Genomic DNA, 9,256 nt, shown 5'->3' with positions numbered 1-9,256 from the left:
TTATCTAGATTTACTTGCAACTAGCAAGACGCAAACGCAACATGAGCACATTGAGCAGTAGTCCCAGACCCTACAGTACAGTCTACTCAATCCACTGGTTAAAGGGCCACTATATTACTTGACACTTATGCGTATATTAATGTATTGGGTGCAGTTGCATATGAACTGTGGAAGATTCACTTAGTCTTGTATCGTTTTCACATGGCCAGAATGTCCTGCATGGTCTCTAGTTGGCCGCATTTGTTGGCTCACCTTTTATTTTGTCTACCGCATGGTCTCTAGGTCATAGGCTATTTAAGTCCATATGTGCAGCTTTGGGGTCATTGTCGCAGTTTAAGGAATGTTCACGACTTCTGAGTAAGGTTCAATTGTTCAAAGTATCAAAAATGCAATTCTAAAACTATTGGATACACTTTTGATATGCACAGATATGGTGGAAAAATCAAAACTTGCATGAATACACCAAGCAACTCCAATAAATCCCAAAAATATATCAATTAGACTACGCTCGTCACACAAATGACCATGTATATGCACATATGGTTTATGTGAAGCTTAAACTATCAAGATATAACAGAGGAAAAGGAAAACGGTGTATAGGAATTAAAGTGACTCAAATCAAGAAAAAGAAACTAATTTCATTTATTGTTTGTTTTTTTATTTTTTTAATTTTCTAGATGACAATATTACTAAGAAAATTTTGGTAAAGGTGGCTCAAAAAGTTCAAACCAAAACACATGCCAGTTTAACAAATTCTAGCTATGTAACTTACTTAAAAGAATCTTTCTCTCACTTAGGTGACTTGTGCTTGAGTCTTAGCAATTGTGCTTATGTAACTATATATTTTTTAGCAGAGTTAATTTACATGGTAATTCAAATTTGTGAGAATTGATATCAGTTTGTGATGGTCAAGTATGGGTTTATAATTATTTGTACTTTACACTGCAAATACATACGAAATAATGCAAAATACAAGGTTTTGCTCTCTATATATTTGTATCTGTATTCCTTCCATCCAAACTGAGCCTTCAGTTTGGGAGGAGTGCAAATACAAATATGTTCAATATAAAACTTTATATACCATATTTCTAAATCTTGTATTTATACAGTACATATTTGCATGTATTTGCAATTTTCCCAGACTAGATCTTAACCTTAATCTCGTAAGAGTACAAATACAAATATGTAGAGGCAAAACCTTGTATTTTGTATATATTTGTACTGTACATATTTATATTTGTATTCTTTCTAAATCGAGCCTGTATTAGTTTTTGATGGTCAAATATGATATTGTAACAGTTAACACAGTAAGGGATGGGTTTGTATCAGTCTGTACTAGTTGAGTATCAGATTACAATAATAGTTGAATATGGATTTGTAACAAAATAGATACGAAAAAGTACGAAAAGACCCAATGCAAATTTCTGAATTCCACTATACATCTATTAACATTCAAAATGCCAAAAACCCCAACTCTATTTGTAATTATTAACATTCGAAATGCCAAAAACCCCCCACTCTATTTGTAATTGGTTAAACGTGTGATTATAACAGCCAAGTGTAGTTTGTAACTTTGTATCAGTATTTCCAGTCCATCGTTGATTTGATCTGTCGGATTGGTGACCTAGTAACACGGTCACATTTCTGGTTTACTTCAACCACTAACCGCTATATTACAATTTACAAGAAAAAAATTGACTTGGTCAACGACCCCGATGCTGAACCATTGACCCATCTGACCCGTTAAAATAGCTTCTAGTTTTTGTATTATTTTGTTTTTTTTTGAAATATATTTGACAAAATCAGGTTGGTGTGTTTATCAAAACACTACACTAACATCAATATATTACAGGCCCTTTGGTCCACACAAACACCAGCCCGACCTTGTGCTTCCTTTCTCATGACTAATGAAACTTCAGGTTGGGTGGACAGATTTTGGTTAGAACTATTCTCATCATAGTTGTAGCAATATTGTTTTATGTGAATTGTTCTTGTTAATTTATAGTCTTCAATTCAAAATTCAAAAGACAATTGGCCTAATTTTAGCCATCATCATGCCCACTTAATTCCATTGTCAATGTTCCGTGGACCAAACTGTATATAACTCCCTGCAGGCAGAAAGAAACATGCAAAACTGGTTCAATGAAGAAGGAAGAAGTTCTAAAAGGTTGGTCTGCCAAATACACCTCCATATAAAGAAGAGTTACATACGAGTTTCATAGTTTTCCTAAAGATCAGACATCAGAGGGCTTAGGTTTATAACACAAGCAACTAGAATCCATAGCAACCTTATTTCCATGTTCTCATGATCCTAAATTTGTTAAAGGTCTACTCTGGCTCCATGATCAGGAAGGCACAAGAGCTTACTGGTACTAATTAGCATGTTGTGAACATCAAAGTATTACAGTTTAAATGCCTAAAGGCCTCCCATGACAGGCTTTGGTGTGCTGGGTCTAGAATTTAAAGCCTCAGGAATCAGATCCTATTAGTCCTCATCTTTAATATATCTCAAAACCTTTAAGGAGATAATTGAAGAGCTTTGACAAATATATTGCTGATAATTCTTTGGATTGATTGAATCCCCCAACCACTAACATAGGCGGCAACAGTAGTAGAAGGTTCACACATAATAATGTAAGGAAATAAAATTTCATCTTTTTTTTTTTTTTTTTTTTCTTTTCATAGTCAGAAGGAAATACATTCTAATTAATACAAATTAAATTCTGAAACCTTATGGGTGTTCTGAAATCTACCAGTTGTAATTAAATAAATATAATATTAAACCCCATAATCATATAATGTTATACATACATAGCCATAAAATAGTTTTATATATGCCTGAATCATAGGCAATATAACATGTTAAGAAGACTAACTAAATGAGGAAAGAGGAAAATATTGATAACTAAAATTAGTTCTAAATGTATAATTAATCTTTCAATCCTCATAATAACTAAATAGATGAATCCTAGTTCACATTTTAATTTTAAATATAAAACATAAGCATTTAATCATTCTTTGCACTGATATGAAATAATAAAAAACCAACTGCCCAGCTTTTCATATTATGAGGTTAGCATGAAAATAGAACTTCAATTCTTTCACTAGCCAACAGGAGAACCAAATCCTTGCATTAAACTTGAAAAATAGCAATAGAAAAAACAAGAAAAACATGAAGAAATAGCAAAACACTGCTAGAATGTCCTTCCACACCAACTTATTTCTGTTTATATATCTTCCTTTCTTGCCTCCACTACCTTCATTTTCAGTAATTTAAATGAGAAACAACTAAACTCATTCTTTGAACTCTCAAATTCTAAAAGCTACCAGGAGGGAGAGCTGCATACTGTCTATCCACCACCTCAATGAGTTTCTTAGCTATTGCACTGGCGTACACAGAAGAGCCTTCATATATCTGCATAATAAACAAAACCCACATTTACAAGAAACAATCCATGGTCGTAAGGCTAATCAGAAAGGAAACAGAAAGAAAAAAAAATTACCTTGGTATTGAACAAAAAACTGTAATAATCTCCAATGTTCCCGCCGGCAACATGGAGGAGGTCCAACTGGAGCTCGTCCAGTGTCTTCGACACAAAAAGCAAACAATTCATCCTCTTTCGCTGTATTAGCTTGATAGTCACCTCATCATCAATGATACGAACATCAACTTCAGTATCTTTAGATTTCCTTTGGAGCCAAGAGCTCCTTAATGATCCATTGAAGGACTGCTCCTTATCAGTGACTGTACCAAGTGGCTTCACCGAAGAGCTCTCCATGTCACCAGCTCCCTCATTCTCAGTCTTTAGCTTCTTGTTCCCCCGTCTCCCACTTCTCTTCTTATCCACTAATACCTTGAGCTCATCCACCGTTCTGAGCAGCTCTTTGATGTAGTCAATTGCATCTCCCACTATGGAGGCTCTATCAGCCTTGTCACATGAGACAAAGAGATAAATTAAGAAACAAAGAACTAATCAATGAAATAATTTATCAAACAGTTTTGTGCTTTTATCTGGGATTGATTGACTGGAAATGAGAGAGAGATTTATGGGATATTATATTACCTTTGTAGGGTTTGGAACTAGGAGCCTCAAAGCCTTAAATTTCTCATTCAATTGTTCTCTCCTTTGCCTCTCAGTGGCAAAGTGATTAGCTCCCTTCGCTTCTCCTCCGTTACCTAAGCAACTCATCTCTCTCCTGAAGTCCAATACTGGGTTCTCAAATTGCCTCCCATCCCCATCCTGATAAACGCCACCAGCAACCTCTCTCTCACCCAATCCACCAAAGAAAGAATCGTTCCTTGATCCAGGAAAGCTATAGTTCTGTGGCAATGAATGAAACAGCTCTCTAAACACTGGGGGCTGTGGAGGTAGATTCAAATGAAATGGTGGGTGGTCATAGAAGCCCGTCGTTACCGCCGTGTTGTCTGCAACTGGCAGTTCCCCGAAAATGTCCAATGAATTCTGATAATTAGGACGCTTCTTGCTGCTGTTCGTGAAGGAGATGGATGATGAATTGGGGAGCAGAGAGGATACCGTGCAACTGGGTAACTGTAGAAGGTTGAGAAGGTCCGGCGTGGTAGTGTATGGCGGATGGCCGAAGGGAGGATTGAAACAGTGGACATTATGCTGTAGATCTATCTGCTGCTGCTGCTGTTGGTATTGGACCTCTTGGTCATGAATTTGGTGATATTGTTGTAGCAGTGGCTGCTCATTCTGGTAACTCAAATCTTGCATCTCCTGCTCCTCAGCGTCCCAATTGGGCTGTTTGAACGGCTCCGGGGTGGGGTCGTGGAGCAAGTCTTGTATCAGCTGGTTGTTGAGTTCGTGTTCCAACTCGAAGCCGAGCTGCTGTTGGAGGTCAATTCCTATGGAGGCAGCAACCGGAGAGGCGCTGGTATCGCCGGAGGGATTGTGGTGGTCTGGCATGTCCTCAGAGGTGGAGGAACTGGAGAGCCTCAGGCTCGCTTGTAAGCTGCTTATGAGTGGTGTTAAGCCTGAGCAGTTTGTAACAGTCTGAGAAGGAATATCGACTGATTCTGTTCCTGGCATCTCCTGAGGATCATGAGGATCATAGTACTGAGTCTCTTCATACATTTTCTCTCTCTGCCTTTGTCTTTTCTCTTGGTTTTGGACGGTGATGTGGGGGGTCTTCTTGATTAATGGGTCTTTGCTTTGCTACATCAGTTAATAGAAACAACCATATAGACAACAAAACTTCACCTCTAAATAGAACAAGCTGCTCCCTCTCTCTCTCTCTCTCTCCCCTGTGATACAAGAGAAAGTACGAGCTGGTGTCTGTATTAGACTGTTCTAACCTGAAGACCAAGTAGCAACAGAAAAGCTGGTTAAAAGAGAAGGGTGGTCTTTGTCAGTTTTCAGCAACCAATAGAAAAGTAAAGGAACAGAAGTTTCACAGAGAACCCTGATGAAATCCGAAATCAAGAGAGCATAAAATAGACAAGATAAATAAAACCCAGACAAAATTTGAAAAGATTTGCAGTTGCAGAGGCCCTAAAGATGGAGGAGATGAAAGAGTGTAAGAGAAAGGAGGAAATTAAGAAGGAAGAAACAGAAATTCAGAGATCCGAGTTGAATTCTTCCAATTTCGTATGCCAAGCTGAGAGGTTGTTACTGAGATTCCCGTCTTTGGCCCCCACATAATATAATCTCCGTATTCTGAATTTCTGATACTGCTAGGACCGGTATACCACCTTTGCTTGTGTTCCTCTTCATCATTGCTCTTAAGAAAGCCAGCTCTCTTCACCCTTTCTTTCATTTTAATCACCAAACTGCCCCTCATCTTCCTCCAAATGCGCGAAACTGCAAGCTTGACTTCTCCACAACTTCATAGATGAAAGATTCAGATAATGATCAGGATCACAGCTCAGAAGTTGCATTGCTAACCATCTAACCAGTCATCGATCCATTCTTTAAAACAAGTAGGTAGATTCTTCATTTGAGAAATGAGGCTTAAGAGAAGTGATTTGTACTTTGTAGAAACTATATATTAAAGAGCACTCTATTAGGTGGTCTTTGGCTCATTGATGTATTAAGGTATAGCCGTGGCTCTAGTTTTGTTTAGGAATATTTAGATTCCAATTGAATGGCTATAGTTTTGTGTAGGAATAATTAAAAGGAAATGGTTAAACGTAAAATGAATCGTTCACCAATGAAATAAAAAAAAAAAAACGAAAAACTAAAGGAGCAACAACCGAACGCACCCTTATTAAATCAGGTCGGTCCAGTCCAATAGCAGTCCTGCTGGTTCACCCTGTTGCAGCTGATTAGACCCAAATGCTTTAGGGATTATGGGTGAAACCGTGATAGCGTGGATCACCCTTTCACAGCTAGGATTGAGTGGGTCCATCTGTTATATTACCATGCATGCAAATTATAGAGCCCAGATTTTTTATTCACATTTCTTCTCAATTCATAATAGAGATGTGTGACTCCAATTCACAGCGGGTAAAAAATTGATAAAGTGAGTAGAAAATCCCAAGTGCAAATTATACTAACTTTACCAAGCATTGTTATATTTAAAACACAAGCGAGTTTGTTTGGATGAAGAGTGATCATGGAAAGTTGATGAGAGGCAAATAAATCATTATTTAATGATAAAGCCTTTAATTCTGCAACTTGTGCTAGGGTTTAGGGTTTTGACCAAGAATCACTAATTCTTTAATAAATGATAAGATCAAATGGGCTTTTACCCAATTAGTTTCTCTCTCTCTCTCTTCCATACTCTTTCCACTTTCATGCTTTGCGGTTATTCTTCCAGGAGGAAGTTGAGAAATGCAAGCCATGCCTCTCACCATCTCTGTTACATTGTCCAATCAGATTGACTTTAAATCATATGATGTTTTAAAGATAGATATTATTATATAATGGTTGATAATAATTGGTTCATTTTAGAATGAATTTTCTTTTAATAAATATTACTCCCAAGAGTGGTACTAGAATGTCCTACCTAAGGCTCTATTTGTATGTATTAGTGTGTAAATTCATTTATACTAGTACAAAGGAGTGCAAATTCTACTTCACTTTTACTTCATGCCTTCGAAAAAAATTTTATATATATATAAAGCTAAATTGTTTGCACAATTGCACTCTCATACTTTTTTGCACCAGTACAAATGAAATTGCATTAGACTTCATCTTGTGCTGCCAAGATGCTAGGAACTGTCCTAATTAATGTAATGAGGAGCGATATTTAACCAAAGGGTTGATGTCAAATGAGTCTTATTGTACTACAGAATGGGCATAGATATGAAGCATGACTCGTTAAAATACAAGGAAAGCATGGGTATTAAGAAGATCCTATAGTGGCCCGAGCCTATGTGAGAGAGGCTTTTTACTGAAATAATCAATAAAGGGGAGGGATCCTTGTATATTGACATGTGTTTGGTATTAGAACATCTGGTCGTGTTTGGTATTATGGCTGTTTCTACTTGAAGTGTTTTGGGTTGATCTCCATTGATCAATTGTTGCAATTTGAAAAATAAACCACATTCATAAAAGTTTTAAAGAAAAGAGAAAAAGTTGAAATAAACAGAAAGAATAATTCTTTACTGAATAATTAAGAAAAAATCAACTAAAAAGTCCTCTAAACTTTGCCCTATCTACTCTTTATATAAATTTCTTTACACTCTTATGCCTTCTATAAGGAAGTTTCCTAATCTAATAAAACAATTCATTTTTTAATCCTACTAAATTTCTTCAAAAAAGAAAGTCTTAATTGAATACAAATTCAAAAATTCTATTATAATGCTAATTTAGTAATTATGAACAAAAATAGAAATTTATACGAACTAAGATAGAAATCCCGGGATGATACTACTTCAGTAAATATTTACTAAGTTGAACCGATGACATCATTTCCACTTTTTACGTATCTCATAATTGTCCCAACTTGTATAGAACTTATTAATCTTCTTTTACACTGCATCATCAATACAATCTAGTGGCTAGTTTTATAGTTGAAATAAATATAAGCAGGATCAAATTTTTGCAACATATCGACCGATATGATATTGTTTCATGGTTTGACCCACTGATATGCTATTATAAGGACTGCTTCGCCGTTTGACCTATTTCAGGGGTAGACAGGCTTTATACCAACTCCCCCGAATGGGTTTGATAAAAAAGTTAAAAAAAGAAGTGCCTACCGATACAGGGTCTCTATCAATATTTAAAACTTTGAGTATACCTTAAAATTGCATGTGTGGAACTGAACATTGATGATATCAAATTAACATCGTATCCGTCTCTATGGATATATATTTAGAACCTTGAGTATACGGTATACCTTAAATTTGTATGTATGGAACTGAACATTATTGATGATATCAAATTAACATTTCTTGTTTCAAGGAAGTGAAATCTAATCATTCCCGAAAAGTGATTCTCATATGTGGCAATACATATCTCTAAAATTTCAAGTAGTATCAAACACACCCTTAGTATTTATAGACCATTTGATTACTAAATTAGATTGGGAATTTCACATTGAATTGGTGTCAAATGTGGTTTATTCTTATATTAGGTGTAGAGGTGTAAATTGGGTTGGGCCGCCTGTGGTTCGATATAAAGTTGGATCGGTTCGGCCCGATACGACACGATAGCCTATAGGCCGTGCCAAGCCCGACATGATGGTCTGTGTCGTGCTAGGTTGGGGTTTGAGGTCCACGGGTTGGTCGTGCCACCCGCGACCCACATGGCGGAACGGTCCGCAACAAGGCCCGTCAAGGGCAGGCCTGGCCTAGCCCGTAGTGGGCTGCGCTTGGCCAATTCGAAAACTAGCCGTTGCCCCCCCCCCCCCCCCCCCCCCCCCCCCCAACCCCAACGGCTAGTTTAAGCTTTTTGGGGGGTTTTTTACATAAATACCCCCTAACACCTATATGGGGGCGTATTTATGTATTTTGCTTATGGAGGGGAGAAAAATGACACAAATGCCCCCTAACAGCTATCATATAACAACTAGTTTAGGGGGGCTTTTTGGGTAAGGTTATAAATAACTTTACAATGACCAAAATACCCCTCCCAACAACTAAAAAATAGTTAGTTTTTAGGGTATTTGGAGAAATTGAATTATTTTCAATTCCTATAAGTAGTCCTATCCTCCACCATTCTTCTCATCACGCCAATTCAACAGTCAACATTCAACAATTCTCTTATTAAGTTATTCACTTAATCTCTTCAGTCTTCCTTCCCTCTCTCAGTCTGTTATACATTCTTTGTAATCTAAGTGAACTCTG

At 37.0% G+C, this 9,256-nt stretch overlaps 1 protein-coding gene across 1 annotated transcript; it reads right to left on the bottom strand.

Annotated features, from left to right (window-relative positions):
* Window positions 1–3,118: 3,118 nt before the first annotated feature.
* On the bottom strand, window positions 3,119–5,974 carry LOC104612855 (transcription factor EAT1-like). Its single transcript, XM_010280467.2, has 3 exons — window positions 4,065–5,974; window positions 3,504–3,929; window positions 3,119–3,415 (listed from the first exon to the last, which is right to left on the bottom strand). Exons 1-3 carry the CDS (start codon window positions 5,094–5,096, stop codon window positions 3,317–3,319), a joined length of 1,557 nt encoding a protein of 518 aa, XP_010278769.1. The 5' UTR covers window positions 5,097–5,974; the 3' UTR covers window positions 3,119–3,316.
* Between the last annotated feature and the right edge of the window lie 3,282 nt (window positions 5,975–9,256).

The sequence above is a fragment of the Nelumbo nucifera genome, chromosome 3 (genome assembly GCF_055504915.1).
Source record: "Nelumbo nucifera cultivar China Antique chromosome 3, China Antique-T2T, whole genome shotgun sequence".
Lineage (NCBI taxonomy): Eukaryota > Viridiplantae > Streptophyta > Magnoliopsida > Proteales > Nelumbonaceae > Nelumbo > Nelumbo nucifera.
This window is presented reverse-complemented; position numbering and strand designations above follow the sequence as displayed.

What these genes read in the sequence shown, in the direction of transcription:
- LOC104612855 (XM_010280467.2), bottom strand. Translation starts at nt 5,096, where the DNA reads ATGTATGAAGAGACTCAGTACTATGATCCTCATGATCCTCAGGAGATG. An exon ending in TAGTTCCAAACCCTACAAAG is followed by an intron (nt 3,930 to 4,064) that starts GTAATATAATAT and finishes TCATGTGACAAG; the next exon opens with GCTGATAGAGCCTCCATAGT. An exon ending in GTTTTTTGTTCAATACCAAG is followed by an intron (nt 3,416 to 3,503) that starts GTAATTTTTTTT and finishes TTTATTATGCAG; the next exon opens with ATATATGAAGGCTCTTCTGT.